Here is a 21,721-nt window from a genome sequence, read left to right on the forward strand (position 1 = left end):
TCAAATCAATATTTGGTGTGACTACCCTTTGCCTTCAAAACAACAGCAATTCTTCTAGGTACACTTGCACACAGTTTTTGAAGGAACTCGGCTGGTAGGTTGTTCCAAACATCTTGGACAACTAACCACAGATCTTCTGTGGGTGTAGGCTTTCTCATATCCTTCTGTCTCTTCATGTAATCCTAGACACACTCGATGATGTTAAGATCAGGGCTCTGTGGGGGCCATGCCATCACTTCCAGTACTTCTTGTTCTTCTTTACGCTGAAGATAGTTCTTAATGACTTTGGCTGTATGCTTGGGGTCGTTGTCCTGCTGCAGAATAAATTTGGGGCCAGTCATATGCCTCCCTGATGGTATTGCATGATGGATAAGTATCTGCTTGTATTTCTCAGCATTGAGCCCACCATTAATCCTGACCAAGGATTATTGTATCGCTCTCCAGCCTTTCGACGAACACACCGCCTTCTGCTACAGCCAAATATTTCACATTTTCACTCATCAGTCCAGAGCACCTGCTGCCATTTTTCTGCACCCCAGCAGTTCCTATGTTTTCGTGCATACTTTAGTTGCTTGGCCTTGTTCCCACGTCAGAGGTATGGCTTTTTGGCTGCAACTCTTCCATGAAGACCACTTCTGGCCAGACCTCTCCGGACAGTAGATGGGTGTATCTGGGTTCCACTGGTTTCTGCCAGTTCTGAGCTGATGACACTGCTGGACATCTTCCAATTTTGAAGGGTAATAAGTTTGATGTGTCTTTCATCTAGTGCACTAAGTTTCCTTGGCTGACCACTGCATCTACGATCCTCAACATTGCCCGTTTCTTTGTGCTTCTTCAAAAGAGCTTGAACAACACATCTTGAAACCCCAGTCTGCTTTGAAGTCTTTGTCTGGGAGAGACCTTTTTGATGCAGTATAAACTACCTTGTGTCTTGTTGCTGTGCTCCATCTTGCCATGACATGAAACTTTTTCACAACCTCACCTTGGTAGCAGAGTTTGGCTGTTCCTCACTCAGTTTTAAGCCTCCTAGACAGCTGTTTCTGTTTCAGTTCATGAATGGGTTTCAACCTACGTGTGACATTAATGATCATTAGCATCTGTTTGGTGTAATTGGTTGATCATACACCTGACTATAATCCTGCAAAATCCCTGACTTTGTGCAAGTGTACCTATGAGAATGGATGCTGGTTTGAAGGCAAAAGGTAGTAACACCAAATGTTGATTTGATTTAGATTTTTCTTTTGTTCGCTCTTTGCATTTTGAAAATTGACAAAAATAAACAATCATTATTTATATTTCTGAAAGCATTATTTGTTTAGAGCATTTTTTCACAACTACCTAAAACTTTTGCACAGTACTGTGTGTGTGTGCGTGTGTGTGTGTGTGTGTATACATACATACATACATACATACATACATACATACATACATACATACATACATATATTGGTCACTGACTAAAACTGATTGAAAGTAGAAGGGTCCCCCTTATCACAACTACTTCTAGAATTTCATAAAATAGCAAAATCAATAGTTTTCTTTTTTTTAAAACCCAATAGAATGGGAGCCAATCTAACCTTGGGAGCAGTGCTGTTTAAGAGAAGGAGGGACTGTGACTGTGAAGGCTTGGTATTGTAGGCGACTTTCAACTATGGCTGCATTGAAATTGCCATTTACTTCCCGAATGTTATGTTGTTCAAAATTTTGTAAGATATAAATAAGAAAATTATAGGCCATTTATTTTACATTCCTTTGTCTTTGAGACAAAGTCAATACATGTGCTAAGGTTGAATTCCTTAGATCTAGCTTTTCTGCTCCATTACTGGCTAGTCATGCCTCAGGTGCTGCCTTATTTGATGCATTAAAGTTCTTTCTTATCATAATCTTTATGACTGAGCTTGCCTGTGGTAATGCATTCAGCTAAAGCTAAAGCCCCTTTTTTCTTTTGAATGACATTTGAGTAATTAGCTGATAAAGCAAGGTTTAAAGAACAGTTAACATCTGAAGCCAAAAGCATATTTGACTAAAAAAAAAGCCTCATTACTGTATGTAAAACAATTTTGTTTTGGGTATACTAAAATGTAACCAGCATCCTGCCAGCAATTTTACTTTTGTTAAACAAAAATTAAATAATATCTTCTGCAGGGAATTTCCACTTACTAAGTTGTCTGAAATCAACCAAGCATCACTGCTGGATCAAAGCACCCATACAGCTAATGTTGTTTCCCCAGTGAGCCAGCAACTCTGTTTGGGTAATGTTATATTTAAATTTCCTGGTAATTATCAAAAGTTCACTTCAGTACTTGATTTGTAAATCATTTATGTCCTACACAATGCATGAACATCCACAGAATGGATGGCAAATGATGAAATGTGTGTCATGACAATGTAGGGCAAATGTAGGGGTAGAAATATATTATGACAGCATTTGTCTGAGGATTACCTTTGTTTTGTCAATTTCATTTTATGGATCGCTGAAGAGATTGCTAATACTTCTTCTACTATCATTTTAGTGTTTAAAAACTCCTAGAACCACCCAAGAGCACATATTACTAAAATTTGATGGCAAACCTTTAAATAACAAAAATTAGATTTTCCTCACATTTTTCAGGAAGAAACAATTATATTATGTTTTAAATGGACTAAAATGTCTTAACAGGTAACAACATCTAGCCACCTTGAAAAAAAGTTACTGTCAGGTTTTATTCCAACCATTACTTAAGAATGAGTGTGTGGAGATTCAAGGACATCTCTTTGATTAGCTAATTGATTAGCTAATTAGCTAATTCTAAATATTAGAAAAGTTGATATTAGAAAAGAAAGCTAGCAATGGATAGCTATAAACCTAAAGCCACTTGGCCTCCTCTTTCTTATTTCCAGTCAATCCTCAAGTTAAAAACGTATATCTCTTATTTCTGCTATGGACCAGAATGACACATGTTTGATTTTCAATTGAAGGAACAATTGAGGTTAACTATTAAGGTAATAGGCCTATGAAGTCCCAGGCTTGGGAATCTGGCTTGGTCCTCACAACTAAATTGGCTTAGATCTGGTCCCATTTGATGAAAGAGCACAAGGAAATCCCAAGGCTACAGGGCAGATGGGGAAGCTGAAAAAGAGAAGAGTAAACCATTTTTGAATTGCCGCCAAAAGCACCACATCGATAAGAGTATATAAAACCATCAAATGTTAATTTCAACTCAAGCAAGCCTTTCCCTTTACTTTAGGCTTATTATGCCTAGAAAAAGTTAACTAAGAAACTAGAAAAAGCAGAAAAAATGAGAAGTACAGCATCCACTTAGCACATATTTGGCCTCTTTTTTCCTAGTCATATTACAAATATGATCTTTTATAACCTTTTGAAGTTCAACTTTCTTTTTCTTCAAAAGTCATACACTGCATTCACATATTTCTAAAAGGCATATTGGGTTTTCCATTTTTTGAAGTATCTTATTTATCTACACATGTACATATATTTACATACATTTGCTGCAATAATGTGCTCAGATTCCCAGAAGTTTACAATAATAAACCAATATTTAAACTCAAACAGCAATACCTCAATAATACATTCCATCAATACTGATAATACATATGTATCATTCCTCAAATACTTGCTGAAAAATTATATTTTTACCAACTTCTGGAAGGCTATTGGGATTGCTGCTGAATTGACCTCAGAATGGAAGCTGTCTGTACTGTAACATAGGGGCTGCAACAGAAAATAGAAACCAGAAAAACAACATGAGGTTGTACTGTCTTACTGTCTCTCTACTGGTGACCATTCATACATTTTGTTTGGGAGAATACACTGAGTGAATTTATCCGCATGGACTGTCCAAATATTATAATACAGAACAAATACATGTGCTAAGGAATGCTTTATTGTAAGCTTTATCATATGGTGGATTTTGATGGCAGAAACAAAAGTAGTTCTTTGTTTAACTTGGGTTCTTGAGCTAACATGGCATGAGGCCAGATTATTTGAGGAGCCACCTCTCCCCAGTGACATCTCTCCATCCCATCAGGTGCAGCTTGTTGAAGGTTCTGTCCACTTGAGAATGTCACCTGCTGGGACCCAGGAGGTGGGCATTCCTGCTGCTGCACCCTATCTATGGAACAACATTCCTCCCAAAGTCATGTTGAAGATTATTCCAGGAAAGCCAGAAAACCTGTTTTGTCTTCTGACCCCAGGGATCAAAGTGGTGCTGAGCTCATAAAATGGCTATACTGTTCTTGAGTATCTATATTCTTCGGATAACTTCTCAAAGACTTTTAATTCTTAACTAGACAACCCATGATCTGTTGGGTCATCCTTTCAGAAATATTTTTTACCTAAATAAAGAAGTAAAATAACAGTGGACAGGCACAAAAGCAGTGGGAATAGAAGTGTCAGGCTCCCAAAACAAAGAATGATGGTGGTTCTTCACTTTTCTTAAACGTTTAATAGTATGCATACCAGCACCACAAACAAACAAGGGGAATCTTTCCATCCCTCCTGATATAAGGCAGAAGCACTTCTTCCAGTATCACACCTGATTCTGTTCAAGTTTGTCCAGAAAGAGTGAGGCTGGTCAAAACCAGGTGGCTTTCCTGAGAGATCACTAACGATCAGGCTACAAGAAGCTAGCTTGGACTATTACTTTTTCCAGACATTCTGGAGGTTAAACGGAGTAGATGTTAAGTAAATCATTGTTTTCCATGCTGGCCTATGGGATTTCAATCTTGAGATAAACCCTGCATTGTCCTGGTGAATAAGGAGGGCCTTGTTCAGCATCCTTGACTAGAGCCGAAGGAGAGCTTGTTGTCTTCTAATGTGGAGCCAATATGATATTGCTAAGTACTGGTAACCAGTGCACAAGAGTGGAATGCAACATTCCAGAGATGATACACATTATCTGGTGGAGTTGGACATCAACCATTTGGGTGTGGGCACTGTTAAGCCACACACTGGCACAATATTCAGCTGTGGAATAAAGCAAAGCAATACTAGGAGTGAGGTTCAACTTAAGGGATTCTTTATCTTGTTAAGTGGCTAGCAAAATACTGCTTACCAGAAATCCAATTGAATTATTTGGTCTTCGAGGCATTGTATGGGAGGATGTTTTGAAAAAGCATATTTACTGTCTAAACCAGCTTTATCTTGATTGGTTTAATTTAATAATCTTAGTTTATCTGTTCTTGTAAAGGAAGAAGCATCATGTATATTTGGAAAGTACTTTAGGAGATTATATAGTGATTACAGGTAAAGTTCAAAGGTTGTTTTAATTTTTTATTACAGATGAAGATAGCGGGAAAGACATAGAATATATTGTTATTAATCAATTCCAGAAAGCATTTGGTTCTGCTGTAAGTAGTTGCTTCTTAAGGGTGTTTTTATTTTTGCTATATCCCAAGGGTCTTAAACTCCTGAGTACTTCAAGAGGATTTGTTCAAGGGCTGGAATAGTGAAGCCCTTTTATATGTTGATACACAAAAATTTAAAAAATGGAGAAAATAGCATTATGATATGTTTTAAAATGTAAATTTCTTACACTAAAGAAATCACAAAGAAAAAAAATCCAATTTAGAGTTTTCCACTATAATTAATGGAGAAGCAGAGTTGTTTATGATTTTGAATATTTCAGCCTAAATATGGTAACGAAATTATTCCAGTCCTCTCTCTCCTCCAGATCACCTAATCAGGATCCAAAATTCAAATAATCCACTTACTCAGAAAATTGTATTGGGATAGAAATTTTGATTTCTTATTCATGAAATGCTTTGGTAGACCTGCCTTGTTGCAGACCAAGGGAAAACTGAAGTGTGCCTTCAGAGATCTAAAATTAAGATCTGATGGAGACGACGAGGGTTGAAAAAGGAGCTGCCATCTTGCTAGCAGCAGAGAGAATAGGAAATTTCTTACTCAGTGCACACATAGCAGGGAAGTAACTGCCAGAAATAGGTTGCAGCTTGCCAGTTTAACCAAGTACTATAGATCATTGGCTGAGAAGAAACAGGTCTGTTTCTGGGCTGGGCAGGCTAAGGAGCAGCTGAATTCCTAACTTCAGAGTGTCATCACAGTTGAAGCATGGTCTGCTCCCATAGTCATGGCTTTAAAGTGAAAAGTGTAGCTCTGTATCCAGGCAGGGCAAATTGAAGAGTAGTTGCACTCTGAGTCCTACATTAAGGTACTAGTGATGCCCTGATCTGGAGCTTGGTATCCTTTGATCAGTCACATTTGAATGGAGAACTACCTTTGGTAGCATGCATTGGAAATGGTGAAATCAGCATGCTCTCCTTCTAGCCGTTACTCATCTGCTGTGTGTATGAGTGAGACTTTATAAGTGAGGCATTGAGTATGTGACTCAATCACACTGAACAACTATTTCAAAGAGTCATGGAATCTTCCTGAACAGTGGCAAAATCTGTATTGAATTTCCCTATATTGCAACTTCTCAATTTCCAGCAGACGAATCCTTCAGTGGATCAAAGTTTTCTTTCCCATACCCCTCACCTCCAAAAGGTTGTCATATTTGTGGGGCTAAATTAAGAATAAACCCAGCGGATATAAGATGACCCTGGGCACTATTTATGGCACACTTTTTAATTGCTTATAGTATGTGAGGATCTGTGTGCTCTCTGAGCTTGGTTGTTTTCTTGCAGATATTTTATTACCAAACTAGGTAACATTATCAGTACTAGAAGGGAGTGGAATTTGCTCTCATTTTACATACTAATGGTTTGCCTGGTCAATGTTGGTGGGAATAGTCTAGGTGGTTTTTTGATTAAGCTGTTGTTTACTGTTTTGGGGATATTATTTACTTCTTGATTGTTGGTCTAGTGCAGTGGTTCCCAACCTTTTTTGGCCATGCCCCACATCAGCATCTCTAAAATCCTGATGCTCCCTCCGTGACATATAATTCTTACTCAAAAAGTGAACTGTACTTACCCAAGGGAAGCCTAAAAGGCCATTAACTTGGTTTAAATAAGTTTCAAATTGCCCCCGTGTGTGGCATGGGCCTCATGTTGGGAACCACTGGTCTAGTGTTAATGTTATCATCTGAATGTTGATTGCTGGTGAGGTGTTTTTGTCTTGTTTTCTTTTTGGTTATCTCTTTTGAATGGGATGTAGATGTTGTTTATATGTATCTGCCTGTTGATGGATGATTTGTCTGAGTGCCAGGCTTTCGGGAATTCTCTAACATTTTTGGATTAGGTTTGGTCTAGAATGCCCAGAGTTTCTCAGTTGAAATTATGATTCAATCTGTCCATATGTTGTGAAATGAAGGGTTTACATCATGTCTGCTTACTGCTAATTAGTTTTCATGAATGTCATCTAGAGTGTTTAGAGTGTTTATTATAATTTATAGGCCGCCCTTTTCCCTGAGGGGACTCAGGGCGGCTTACAAAACACGGGGAGGGGGGTACAAAGACAAAAAACATAAGACAATACATAATGTTAAAAATAGAGCACAACATTCATTCATCATTCGGGAGGGGACAAACTAAGATTTTTATCCCCAGGCCTGATGGGATAGCCAGATCTTAAGGGCCGTGCGGAAGGCCTGGGCGGTGGTGAGGGTGCGGATCTCCACGGGGAGATTGTTCCATAGCGTCGGAGCTGCGACTGAGAAGGCTCTCCTCCGCGTAGTCGCCAGTCGGCACTGACTGGCGGATGGAATTCGGAGGAGGCCTACCCTGTGCGATCTGATGGGACGCAGGGAGGTAATTGGCAGAAGGCGGTCTCTCAAATAGCCAGATCCACTACCATGGAGCGCTTTGTGAGTGGTAAGTAGGACCTTGAAGTGCACCCGGAGATCAACAGGTAGCCAGCGCAGCTCACGGAGGATCGGTGTTTTGTGGGTGAACCGTGGTGCGCCCACGATCACTCACGCGGCCGCATTCTGGACTAGCTGAAGTCGCCGGATGCTCTTCAAGGGCAGCCCCATGTAGAGCACATTGCAGTATTCCAGCCTAGAGATCACAAGGGCTCGAGTGACTGTTGTGAGGGCCTCCGGTTCAGGTAGGGCCGCAACTGGCGCATCAGGCGAACCTGAGCAAATGCCCCCCTGGTCACAGCTGACAAATGATGGTCAAAACTCAGCTGTGGGTCCAGGAGGACTCCCAAGTTGCGGACCCTGTCTGAGGGGTATAAATTTTGTCCCCCCAGCCTGATTGAGGGAACATTAGCCAAATTATTGGGAGGAAAACACAACAGCCACTCGGTCTTTTCCGGGTTGAGCACCAGTTTGTTAGCTCTCATCCAGTCTTTAACAGCCTCAAGGCTGTTCATCACTTCCACCGCTTCATTGAGTTGGCACGGGGCGGACAGATACAACTGTGTATCGTCCGCATATTGATGGTATTTTATCCCGTGCCTCCGAATGATCTCGCCCAGCGGTTTCATGTATATGTTAAATAGTAGGGGGGATAAGACCGAGCCCTGCGGCACCCCATAAGTAAGGGGCCTCGGGGACGATCTCTGCCCCCCCACCAACACCGACTGCGACCTGTCCGAGAGGTAGGAGGAGAACCACTGCAAAACAGTGCCGCCCACCCCCACCTCCCGCAGTCGTCGCAGAAGGATACCATGGTCGATGGTATCGAAAGCCGCTGAGAGGTCAAGGAGAACCAGGATGGACGCATGGCCTCCATCTCTGGCTCTCCAGAGATCATCGGTCAATGCGACCAAAGCGGTTTCTGTGCTGTAACCGGGCCTGAAGCCAGACTGGAAGGGGTCAAGATAGTTAGCTTCCTCCAAGGTACGCTGAAGCTGGAAGGCTATGTACCAATCTGCCTAGAATCCATAGCACTTCCACACATATAATCCAAAGTATGGATCTGGCATGTAGATGACGTTGTTACACACTGTACTTATAACATCCTTTTTATCTTTCTACATTTAATGATGCAGTTTAACTTTGTATACAAAAACTAGTTTCATATTGTATTACATGTCTTCCACACCCTGCTATTTTTTGTTTCCTTATTAGATGATGCACATCAAAAATCAAAGTGTATGTAGTATAGCAGCAGAGGGTGTCAATTTGTGTCGGCATGGAAAACTTTCTTGGTTACAAGTAAGAATACACAATATGCCTTATAGTTTGGAATGTAAATTTTAAAAAATACGATAGTTTTATTATCAAAAATAGTCTAAGAATAAAAAATATATAACTTTGCCTTTCAGTGTAATTCATCATTTTTCCTATTTTATATTTTGCTGCTTTTATATCTGGTGCCCTTCATAGAATTCTCTGTTTCTATAGAGAGTAGTAAGTATTTGGGGTTGTAATTTGCTTTGAAACATCAAGATATTGTGGAAGGTGTTAGTTAAAAGCTATCTATATCAGATGCATAAATTGAAATAAACAAAAATATTGCCATCTTTAAAATTAAGATGTCAAAAATATATTGATACTCTAACCATGTTCTGGTATTAATATTTGAATTACAGCAGATCTATAATTTTGTTCTTTTCTGTATGTATTTACTATAGGTAGCAACAAAACGTCAGGTTTTTTTATTTGATGTTTTTGTTTTGGGAGCTCAAGTGTTCAAGAATGGACTACAAATGATACTGGAGGACCAGAATATTTTGAAAGTATGTATCTATGTAAAACAGATATCCAATAACATATAGCGAGGAAACTTGAAATTGTGTTTTTTTAAAAGCCAGAAAATATGTTACTTTTATTATATTCCTTGATCAAAATGATCTTGCTTCTTCATATTTCTTAGGTTATCCATGATTGTCGTTGGCTCTCAGATTGTCTTTCTCACCAATATGGAATTGTGCTCTCCAATGTCTTTGATACACAGGTAGCTTGTCAAATACTCTTGTATGTAACCAGATTTGAGGGGAAGTAGCTTAATATGCTACTCCATAAACTAATGTATGTAATGTATCTGAAATGTATTTGTCCTTAAGAATGCATAAAACATTCCATACAACTTGTTTCTGAGTCAAGATAGCTGTCTAAAAACCTTTTATTGCCTTTCTATTTGCTAATAACATATCAATGATTTGCTGAAAAATATTCTTAAATCTAAAAAACCCTATTTGTTGGATTAATATTAAAATAATACTGACAGAAGAATAATCCTATATTCAAGTTTCTTTTTGTGAACTACAGAAGTGACTAATTGATCATTTCACTTTTTCACTGATAGGTTGCTGATGTATTACAGTTCTCAACAGAAACAGGTGGCTACCTTCCACATAGAATCAGCACTTTACAAGAGTGTTTAATGCGATATTTTAGGCTGCCTGACAAATGCATTTCTTTTTTGGAATACAAACAGCAAGCAATGGAGGTAAGATGGCTCTGATGGCATCATGGTGGGAGTTGAAGGAAATCAGATCTGCTTTGTAGCCCATTATTTATTTTATAACTTCTTAAAGTTGTAATTGAAATTATGTCTAAAATAGCATACACTTAATACTTATCCTAAATACTAATCCATGATTTTTCTTTCATTTGGTACTGAGCTAGATGTTGCTGATAACAAGATAGAAATTATGTGCGAAATATTTTGTAGCTTTTCCAAATCAAATAGTTCTTTGCTGTTAGACCAGGGTAGTCAACTCTCCACCCATGGGGTGGATACGTCATGTGCTGGCCACTCCCACACCCAGTTTAGCAAAGGGGGGAAAAGTCCTGATACGTCCCATGATGCCATCATGACGACGTGAGTTTGACACCCCTGTGTTAGGCTATACCTGCAATTCTACTAACAAAGTCAGTTTTGAGTAATACAATATAATGCAATAGCAGAGTTGGAAGGAACCTTGGAGGTCTTCTAGTCCAACCCCCTGCCTAGACAGGAAACCCTTTCAGACAAATGGCTATCCAACATCTTCTTAAAGACTTCCAGTGTTGGGGCATTCACAACTTCTGGAGGCAAACTGTTCCATTGATTAATTGTTCTAACTGTCAGGAAATTTCTCCTCAGTTTTAAGTTGCTTCTCTCCTTGATTAGTTTCCACCCATTGCTTCTTGTTCTACCCTTGGAGAATAGTTTGACTCTCTCTTCTTTGTGGCAACCCCTGAGATATTGGAACACTGCTATCATGTCTCCCCTAGTCCTTCTTTTTATTAAACTAGACATACCCAGTTCCTGCAACCATTCATACGTTTTAGTCTCCAGTCCCCTAATCATCTTTGTTGCTCTTCTCTGCACTCTTTCTAGAGTCCCCACATCTTTTCTACCTCGTGACCAAAACTGAATGCAATATTCCAAGTGTGGCCTTACCAAGACATTATAAAGTGATATTACCACTTCTCGTGATCTTGATTCTATCCCAATGTTTATGCAGTCTAGAACTGTGTTGACTTTTTTGGCAGCTGCTGCACACTACTAAATGCAACCATTTAAATGGTTGTCCACTAGGACTCCAAGATCCCTTTCACAGTTACTACTGTTGAGGTACCACCTATACTGTACCTGTGCATTTTGTTTTTGTTGCCTAAATGTAGAACCTTACTCTTTTCACCATTGAATTTCATTTTATTAGATAGTGCCCAATGTTCAAGTTTGTCAAGATCCTTCTGTATCTTTAGCCTATCTTCTGGAGTGTTGGCTATTCCTGCCAGCTTGGTGTCATCTGCAAATTTGATGAGTTCCCCATCTATTCCTTCATCCAAATCATTGATGAAGATGATGAAGAGTACTGGGCCCAAAACAGAGCCTTGGGGTACTCCACTGCATACCTCAAAAATACTGTTTTGTACTTTTTCATATAGGAAGATCCTGAGGTCTGGTTTGTGCGACCCCTTCCACCTGTATTGTTGAATATATTAGCCCTGGAAACAGCGTATCTCCTCCCTCTCCGTTTGCTGCTGCTTGGTGAAATTATGTCTGATTTAACAACATTAGTGGATAGTTACTTGAATGCATTTAGGCAAGGATCTGCAGATCCCCTGGGGAGCATCAAGGTGAGTTCAATCTCAATTGTACACTGTTTGGTAGGATCATCTAATTTATCAATGCTATTAGCTACTAACTAAAGTACTCTATTGGCATTGAATCCTGCATTAGGGAAGATTTAAAAAAAAAAAAACCTTTGCTGTCATTCTGTTTTAATTATGTGGAAGAATGGCAGTTGTAAAACTTCATTAGATGCTTTACATTTTATTGAGAGAGAAGATGCAAAGCTCCTATTGAGTTGGATGTTAGTATGCATATTAATTCAGAATTTCCATTTAGCAGAACAAGTATATTAAAAATGTATTGTTCATTCTTCCTACTATATTTAATTGTGAAAAGAATATTTTATCTATATTTCTTATTACATATCTTTTTAGGGCATTAGTAAAAGAGAAAGTTCATTAACATTAAATAAAAGGTAATAGTAGTAAGTTAAATCAATAAAAATTGATGCCAAATAACGTTGAAATTTAAAATATAAAAAAGAAATGGAAGTAAGTGTTCACCTTATAGCAAAATAATAGTAGTATTGGAACAGGTACAACTCCTGTTTTTAGAATAGAATAGAATTCTTTATTGGCCAAGTATGAATGGACACACAAGGAATTTGTCTCTGGTGCATAAGCTCTCAGTGTACATACAAACAACAAGTGATATTTTAATGTATCTAATGATCAGTGGCTTCATATTTTTGGGAATATTGATGAATTTCATATTAAAAATATGCAATAAATACTCCGTGTGTACAAAGGATTCAAAACAGGTAGTCTGCAAACAGCTGCAGCTTTGGATCTTGCTTATACATATGAATCCATGCAAACCTCATTTTAATGCTGGGATGAAAAGGCTGGTGTGTGGCCACATCATGTGTGAAGTTTTTCAAAGAACAGAGCTGATTTAATGTTTTGAAATAGGGCTTTAAACAAGCTTTGCCGGTTACCTTTTCTAAATACCTTGCACAGCCCTAGTAAAATTGCCTCATACATATAAATATTCTTCAAACATTATAGAAAATAGAACTTCTGAATTCAGTGCAAAGTGCTGTATTGTTCATATTTACCTCATTCAGTGATAAAACATAGCACTTCAAAGAAATAATGATAATCAAGTGCTGTTCTCATCTGTTTGTGTTCCTGTGTTAATCAGATATCTTCTATGGAGTTACCAGAAGAACTACGACAACTGGCAGATCTTTATAACATCCGAAGAAAAACTGCGGTGCAAAAGTTCCAGCTCAATGAGGAAGGTTTCCTTATCAGGGGAATGGGGGCAATAAGAAGAAAAAAGGCAGAGAATGAACCATATCCTAAAACATACTGTCCAGATTCTGATACCCAGGGCAATTATAAAAAAGAAGAGATATATAACCATGATAACCAAAAGCCCATAGTTGTCAATGATGAGATAGACTCTAAAATGGACATTGGAAGAGACAAAGGGGAAAATAACCACAAAGAAAGTTCAGTTTTTCTCTAGAAAAAAAAACCAAGGCAGCTCTTCTTCAGCTCTGAGAAGCTTCTTGGATGAGAAGAGAACCATCTTCAAAGAAAAAAACAAGAAAATCTGGTTGCCTCTTTAAAAAAGCACCTTTGGGACAACCATGACCTGGATGACTGAGAATTTCTATAGATATTACTGTATTTTTCGGAGTATAAAACACACCTTTCCCCTCCCCAAAAGAGGGTGAAAATCTGGGGGCCTCATACACTGAATACAGCATTTTTGGCCTGCTGAAACCCTGCCCCCTTCACAACAGTGGATGTGCAGAGGCTTTGGGAGGCCTGCAAAGTGCTCCTGGGGGCAGCAAAAATGAGCAAAAAACAGGCCGTTTTATGCTCGTTTTTACAAAAAAACCCAGCACTCTACAAGCCACCTAAAGACTATACATGCCCCTTTGGGCAAAAAATGGACCCATTTTCACAAAAAATGGCCCATTTTTTGCTCATTTATGCCTCTCCCCCCCCCCCCCCCAGCCCCAGGAGCACTTTGCAGGCCTCTAAAACTCTCTGCATGCCCGTTTTTCACAAAAAATGAGACATACGGAGGGTTTGGGAGGTCTGCAGATTGCAAAAACTTTTTTTTTAATTTACCTCTTAAAAAACTTGGTAAGTCTTATCTATTCTAATTTTCAGAAAACATGACACTATTTTGAGATTTCTTTTTCCGTTCAGTAAAACAATTTGAATGTTCAATTTAAAAGAAAACTTTAGATTTGTTGTTAGTCTTTATGTAGAATGGATGTAGTAATAAAATTGCTTATTTCCAAAGGGAATAGTGCAATGGATCTGTGTTATTGTGTACAGTCTGTCTTTTAAAAGAGCTGGATCTCTCACTCCTTATTAACACCAATTGGGACCAGCCTTGGAGAAAGGAGCCAAACCAGTGCAAGACTCTTATTACCCAGTTGCAGACCCTGTAGCCAGCACAAAAGGGTACCAGGGTTGATGGTATCAAAGGCTGCTGAGAGGTTAAGGAGAGCAAGGATGTTTGCACTACTCCCATTCCCCTTTCACCAGCAAATAACAAGAGTGTAACTGGGCCTGAATCCTGACTGAAAGAGGTCCAGACAATCCCTTTCATAGTCGGGAAATAATATGTTCTTATTTAGCAACTGCTTATACCGTGAGTGTTTGCATTACAATGGTGAGGAAAAAATAACTTGCAACCAGTCCTCAAATTTGAAATTTTGCAAGCAAAGAAAAGCTGAGGAAAGATCATAAGCACAGAAGTGCTTTCATTTGGCCAATCCTATTACTTAATGATTGTTTCCAGCCCCAACTGTGTTCATTAAATGAGGACTACTTGCAGCAGGAATAGTTTTTAGCTACAATGCAATCAATGACCAATGATCAATTAGACTTCAAGACAGTCCTCTAATCTGACAATTATTCATGTTTACGCTCTAACCCAGGGGTGTCAAACTGGATTTATTCGAGGCCCAAATCAGCATTGTTCTCTGTGGGCCGGCTAGGGGAGGGGGGAGACAGGATGGACGCCTCCTGCAGCACCCTGCCAGTTCACACCTTGTGCCATGTTTTGGCCGGCAGAGTGCTGCAGGAGGCCATCCAGGCTGAAAACGGGGTGTCGAGGGTGCTCTCCCATCCCCCGTTTTGGTTGCCAGAGGCACAACAGACCAGTCCTTTGATATTTCCAGGCCAGCCCCGCAAGCCGGATTTAGGCACCCTGCGGGCTGGATCCACCCTACGGGTCTTGAGTTTGACACTCTTGCTCTACCCTCTGATGCAAAAGAAAAGGAAATCATTGAGTTTTATGATCAAATTCAAATTGACATTGATAAGAGATGAGAAAATATCAATTTGATTAAGCTATGGAGTTTTTCTGACACCTGAAACTATAAATGATTTGCAGGGACTAGTAATGAAACTCAACAAGCACAGTAAAAATTTGATACTAAGATTAAAGAAGATTAAAGAAGTACAGGTATAACAACCAGGCTTCGAAATGACATTGAAGATACTGAAGTGAGGGCTAGCTTCTGCCTTTTAAGATCAACTATCAATGGTAAAGGAACAATATTGTATACTACACTAGTACTTTGCAAAGTAACAATGATGGCATTAGAAAATATAGTTGCATGCCACAGTGTGTCTTTTGTACAAAAAAATCATGCAGAAAATAGTTCTTATTTGGTTGCACTACATAGGCTAAATTTGGAATTTGAAGAAGCAGGATAGAAAAATTAGTGACTCTTTTCAATATCGATTTGTAGAAGACTCAAAAGTACCAAGATAGCCAAGAATCCAATGAATCACAGAATAAATCAAGACTATTCTCACTTGAGGAACAAATATAAAATCTTACACAATATTCTATTGTAAGCCAGTCACACATCTGGTGGGACCCAGAAAGGCTTTCTCTATGGTCGCTCTTTCCCTTTGGAACTTCATCTCTGCAGAGATTAGACCAGCCTCCACTTTGACATTCTTTTGCAAGGTCCTGAACATCTGGTTTGCCAACGAGTCTGGGGAACCCAGAGTAGGATGGAGCCCATCAAGTGACTCGCTTGATTGCTTGTAACTGTATATGTGTCAGCTCCTCTTCATTTACTAATTAGGAAAGAATAACCATGAGTCTCCATGTGTGGAAATCAAGTGTACTTTTACTAATTAAAAATGATTAAAAGCATAGCGAAGCGAAATCTGAACATTTAGGCGCGAAAGTGATTGACATATAGAATAGCCCATTCCCCACCCCTTGGCATCACAGTTAGAGGTCAATCATAATTCTCCCAAGTGTCAGGTGCGAGATAACTTCAAAAGGCATCACGAAGATGGAATGTAGACGCCATTAATCCTGGCGGGAAACTCCCACGCATGCGTAGTCCGAGCAGCCGGTGAACTCCAGAACCTTCCTCCAGCACAAAGAGTAACCCCACCCAAATACCATGCCCTCCCTCCCTGTTTCATGGCAGCCGAAGCAACAGCAAAGCAGAGGCTAACAATATGTGTGTGTGCGTGTGTCTTTTAATATTTGAAAGGCTGTTACAAAGAATGGGGGCAACCTATTCCCCAAAGCACCTGAGGGCAGGGCAAGAAGTAACAGATGGAAGCTTATTAAGGAGAGATCCAACCTAGAACTAAGAAGAAATTTTCTGTAAGTGAGAATAATTAATCAATGGGCCAGCTTGCCTATTGAAGTTGTCAGTGCTCTATCCTAAAGTTTTTAAAGAAAAGATTGGACAGCCCTTAGTCCTGAATGGTATAGTGTCTCCTGCTTTAGTAGGGGGTTGGACTAAAAGACCTCCAGTGTCCCTTCCAATTCTCTTATTCTGTAATTTGTTAAATCTAGCTCTCTTGAGAAATCTATAATGTGAAAGAGAGAAGGAAGACAGTCAGCATCAAGGCAGATAAACTTGATTATAAAGGCAATGGTTGCACTTTTGGAAAACCCAAGAGCCCCAGTTGCAGACCAAGCATCATGGAGAAGAGTCTACCTAGTGACATCAATTTTATGGCACATCAGTAATTTGGGATTTATTCATCTTTCCTGTAATGATATACCCCTTATTAGTTCCAAGGTATATAACGATGACACAACCAAGGCAAAACCAGACAGCCAATTTGGTACTAGATTAGAAATTGGGACACTTTGAAGTGTTAGTCCACCTTGGGCATGAAGTCAGCTAGGTGACTTTACTCCAGTCACTTTGTCTCTGTCCAGAAAAGGCAATAGAAAATCACTTCTAAAAATGTTACCCAGAAAGCTGCAGAGACTTATCCAAGCAGATGCCAATACAGATAATCCTCGACTTACGACCAGAATTGAGCCCAAAATTTATGTTGTTGAGTTTTGTCCCATTTTACAACATTTCTTGGCATAGTTGTTAAGCGAATCACTGCAGTTGATAAGTTAGTCAAGTGACTCTGGCTTCCCCATTGACTGCTTGTCAGGAGGTTGCAAAAAGTGATCACATGATCCTGGGAGCTACAAAGGAAACTGTGAAAAATGGTTTTCAGTGCCATTGTAACTTTGAACGGTCACTAAATGAACTGTTGTAAATCGAGGACTATCTGTAGTCAAGGCTGACTTGAACACATCCAAAAAATCCCCCAAACTACTTTGGAGAGTCTGCGCTGGAATCCTTAAAATGAAAACAATTATTACAGTTTTCACCAATTTAAAAAAAATCTCAAAATGCTGAATTGGATCACAGCGTCAGAGAAAATAAAATCAAAGCATGCCAGGTGTTTTCCGACTTATTTTAAGTTCTAAAATAGTCATCTACAGCCATTGGCAAGCGACAACGCTAGGAAAAAGGCCCGATTTTAACGTATCTGAAAAGATGGTGAAGGTTTTTTATGAGCCTACTGTCCACATAACTGGAGACCTAATTCACCTAATCAAAGTTGAGGCCTACCTGGGCCCGCAACTACTCTTTATGCCTAGCTAAGATTAGGAGAAGCAATACGTCACTTCCAGGGAGGTCCCGTTGGAATAGCAGTCTCGCGACTCTTTCCTTGAGCTTCGCGCGAGAACGGCTAACTCACGCTAGTTTCTGGGAGCCGAAAACACTCGGCAATTTCCGTCACTCTCAGACTCAACCAATCGAGCGATAAGCCAATCGTTTCTGGATTACTTCTTTTGGGTTCTGTACGGGGACCGAGCGCGGGATATGAACTTAAGGTCCGCATTAAAATTGCGGCGAAGCCCATTGGGGAATGCCGCCGTGTCTGCGCTCAGAGCACTAGCTGGGGGTGCCGCTTTCGATTATTCTGGCCTGGCTATGGCGCCTCTCCTCCCCCCCGCCATGGCTCCCCGTGTCCCTGCTCCTCTCCTCTCAGTGAGCGAAAGTGGCCGCCGCCGCCGTCCCAGCGCCCGCAGCCGCCGCCTCCTCCTCAGCAGCAATAGCGCGGCCGCCATCTTGTCGAAGCAGAAGTCGAGGGCGCCGCGGCAGGACACAGGCAGCGCCAACGCAGCGAGGGGCGAGAGGCCGGGAGGGAAAAGCGGGGCGGACAACTCAAGAAATACCCTCGGCCTAAGCCGAGCTACGCGCGCAGGTGAGGCGCTGTGATTCGCGGGCCCGGGGCAGGTGGCAGCAAAGCGGGGACCCGTTAGACCAGGCCGCGGGATCAGCCCCTGTCCGACCACTCCTTCGCAGTCCCCCCGGTAGTCGCCCCGGCGGTCGGGCCTACTCTTAAAGGGACAGGATGTTGCCTTGAGGGGGGGGGAGACCCGCTAGTGGGGAGGGTGCTGTACTCCGGGGGTCTCCCCTTTCCCCCCACCCCCCAAAGCTTCTGCAGGGCGAGGGAGGCTCCTCAGGCGATGCTTCGCTACCTTCTGGCCTCGGGCAGCACGCAGTGTGTGAGTGTATGTGTGTGTGTGAGTGCGTGTGTGTGTTGGTCACACCCAGTCCACGGTCACACGTGCGCACCTTGCTTGCTCCATGCCTGGCAGTCGAAAACGAGGAAGCCGCCCGGCCTAATCAGTGTCCTTCTCTGAGATACGCGATTTCTAGTTGTGGGAATACTTGGGGAGAGAGATTCATGTTGGTATGTTGAATGAATCTGAGATTCAGGTATGGCCGTTTATCAAGGATAAAAATCCAAGAGCTTGGAGTGTCAATGTGCATCTTTGTCACCTTAATCAGAAAAATCTATCCTATATATATGTAAAACCAGGATAACAATCCTAATGTTCCCTTGTATTTGTATTCATGTCATGTATTCATAATCATGTCTATACTTATATCTGTTATCTAATTCATGCTTGACGAAATAAATAAATAAAATGAAATACATTTAAAAAGTGCTTCTTCATGGAATGTAACACACAAGTAGATGATGCTTTTAGTGGCTTTTGGCATCGATTGTTGCACCAAAGGTCTGATCTTTAATATTTTCTACAAACTAACAGACCCTTAATGGCTAGCAATCTTGGCTCTCGGAATTAGACTTTGTATATATATTTTTTGATTAAATGTACGAGTTGACCAAACGCTGCAGTGAAACACAGCACAGTATAGAGGTGGTCACTTTTTTAACCCCTTCTTTCATGCATGGTCTGCATATCAGATAAGTTCTTGTGGTAAATTGATTTGTAGAACTTGGGTATTTCTGATGTTTAATTTGAGTTGAGATTGTGAAATGTAAGGTGCAATTAGTAAAGGTGCACTTGAGAAATTATTTGGAAAAAAGGTGATTCAGAATGCCTGGAGTGCAAACTCAGCACTGTCAACTCAAAGAAAGATGTGGTTGCAGAATTACAGAATGGTACTCAAGTTTTTTGTTCCCATGTTCTCTAAAGCACATTTTCTGAATTGTTTCCCAAGTCTTCCCCAGACCTAATAAAATGTTCATTTGCTTTAATAAAATCCTTCATAATATTAAATCAATTTTATTTTGATTAAGCAGTGAAGCACCTTATTCAGTGATGTTGAATTAGGAAAGTTGTTTGGAATGTGATATTTTATATGATAATAAAAAGAATCTGTGTAAGACGTATTTATCACCAGAGTGTTATTCCTCAATTAGATATTCTTCTACACGATTGACATGTACATTGGTCACATATCAATGCTTATTTATTTTTATTGATTATTTATATCCTGTGTATTATTTTTGGAGCTAATTCAAGACGGTCCAACAATTTAGAGCTAATTCAACATGTCCAACACACTTTACTCCTATTTTCCCCAGAAAGCATACCAAATATTTGTGATTATGTCTAACTATCCAACTAACAAAATACTGGTGTTTTTTCCTCAAAACCTGAATGGCTTTTGAGGATACTGAAAAGGAAATGTATTAATTCATTAATACGCTTGTTACCTTTCCAGTTACATATAGAGTTACTCCTTTTTCAAATATGCTGTTTTGCCTTTCTTAATATTTTGAATACAGGAGATATTCGAGGTATGAAAAGTACAAGAGAAAATAAATCCTCATACACAAGCAAGGGAAATGGGTGGATCATAAAATTTAATAAAATAAATATTAATATTTTTATTCTGATCTCATACTTTTAGAAATAGAGCTCCATTTTTTAGAAATTTATGAAATTAAGAAAAAAAGGGATCTAAAATGTAGAAATGCCAGTATTTCATATGCAGAAAACAAGTGATTATACAACTTTTCCTTTTTACAAAATGTGTTTTTAGAAGCTTTGTCCCTTTCTCAGTGTTCTAAAATTAATCTATTTCATGCAGAGGAAGAAAATACCTACTTTCTTCTTTCATTTTATGCATTGATGAACTTTTGTTTGCATTTTTAACTCTGCCTACCTGCTTCTATTAAACATCCCCAAAAAATGGTGACATATTACTCCGAATTCAGTAACCATGCATATATTTTCATTTCCCCTAAATTTTCAGGTTCTTCCCTCAAATTTGTTTTGCAATATTATCATTTCTGGAAATTTTAAAAATCCATAATTGAACACAATTGAATGCATTTTGATCATGAGTTAAGGTAGGAATTGGATGCTTTGCAGCATGCTGTTTGTTGAGGCTTGCAGTTTTCCTTCCTGAACTTAAATAGAAAGTCACATAATTTGGATTTGGATTTTAACTTTATTTATATGCCGCCCTTTTCCCTGAGGGGACTCAGGGCGGCTCACAATCCAGGGGGAGGGAAAAACAAAACAAGATACACACATAAAGACAATACATCATTAAAAAGCGCAACAGCCATACTATTCGGGTGGGGTTGAAGTCTTTAGCCCCAGGCCTGTCGGGACAGCCAGGTTTTTAAGGCTATGCGGAAGGTCTGGAGGGTGGTGAGGGTACGAATCTCCATGGGGAGTTCGTTCCATAGGGTCGGAGCAGCCACCGAGAAGGCTCTCCTCCGGGTAGTTGCCAGTCAACATTGACCGGCTGATGGAATTCGGAGGAGGCCTAATCTATGGGATCTTATTGGCCTAGTGGAGGTAATTGGCAGTAGGCGGTCTCTCAAGTACCCAGATCAATAATCAATAGATCAATAATCCTCCAAATAATATTTTATATAAATTTTATATAAATTCTGTCAAAGTATTACAAGCTTTTGAATATTTTAGATATGGTGCTGACTAATCCATGATGGCAACACTGGCCTGCCATGATGTATGAATGTCACCCAAAATATAGGTTGTACAAATAGTTTGTGATTCAGCATATTGCGGAATCATGTTTGTACTGATATGTGGTGTCAAAACAATTCATGATGTATGACTTAGCCTTTCATAAGAAAGTAGAAAATTGAGTTCCCTGAGTAAAAGTATAGGTGAGGTTCTATGTGTATAATCCTCGTGCAACTACAAATACAAATGGCCATATGCTGCTATGGGCCATTGACATTAGTGTAGTTAAAAT

General features: G+C 39.8%; 2 protein-coding genes across 8 annotated transcripts in view; both read left to right on the forward strand.

Annotated features, from left to right (window-relative positions):
- EXD1 (exonuclease 3'-5' domain containing 1) overlaps positions 1-13,436 on the forward strand; it is a 33,610-nt gene extending 20,174 nt beyond the window's left edge. For 6 of the 7 annotated variants that reach the window (XM_032229393.1, XM_032229403.1, XM_032229409.1 and 3 more), the window contains 8 exons: positions 2,146-2,276; positions 5,282-5,349; positions 8,976-9,062; positions 9,482-9,586; positions 9,724-9,804; positions 10,156-10,299; positions 11,730-11,921; positions 13,060-13,436. In XM_032229393.1, coding sequence (XP_032085284.1) covers positions 2,146-2,276; positions 5,282-5,349; positions 8,976-9,062; positions 9,482-9,586; positions 9,724-9,804; positions 10,156-10,299; positions 11,730-11,921; positions 13,060-13,389 — 1,138 coding nt within the window. In that variant the 3' untranslated portion in view covers positions 13,390-13,436. The remainder of the gene's footprint in view (positions 1-2,145; positions 2,277-5,281; positions 5,350-8,975; positions 9,063-9,481; positions 9,587-9,723; positions 9,805-10,155; positions 10,300-11,729; positions 11,922-13,059) is intronic. The other variant, XM_032229421.1, reaches the window with a different exon arrangement.
- Positions 13,437-17,703: 4,267 nt separating this feature from the next.
- INO80 (INO80 complex ATPase subunit) overlaps positions 17,704-21,721 on the forward strand; it is a 63,993-nt gene continuing 59,975 nt past the window's right edge. Inside the window, exon 1 of the mRNA XM_032229424.1 lies at positions 17,704-18,431. The gene's annotated coding sequence lies outside the window, so the exon portion shown is untranslated. The remainder of the gene's footprint in view (positions 18,432-21,721) is intronic.

The sequence above is a fragment of the Thamnophis elegans genome, chromosome 1, assembly GCF_009769535.1.
Source record: "Thamnophis elegans isolate rThaEle1 chromosome 1, rThaEle1.pri, whole genome shotgun sequence".
NCBI classification, from domain to species: Eukaryota; Metazoa; Chordata; class Lepidosauria; order Squamata; family Colubridae; genus Thamnophis; species Thamnophis elegans.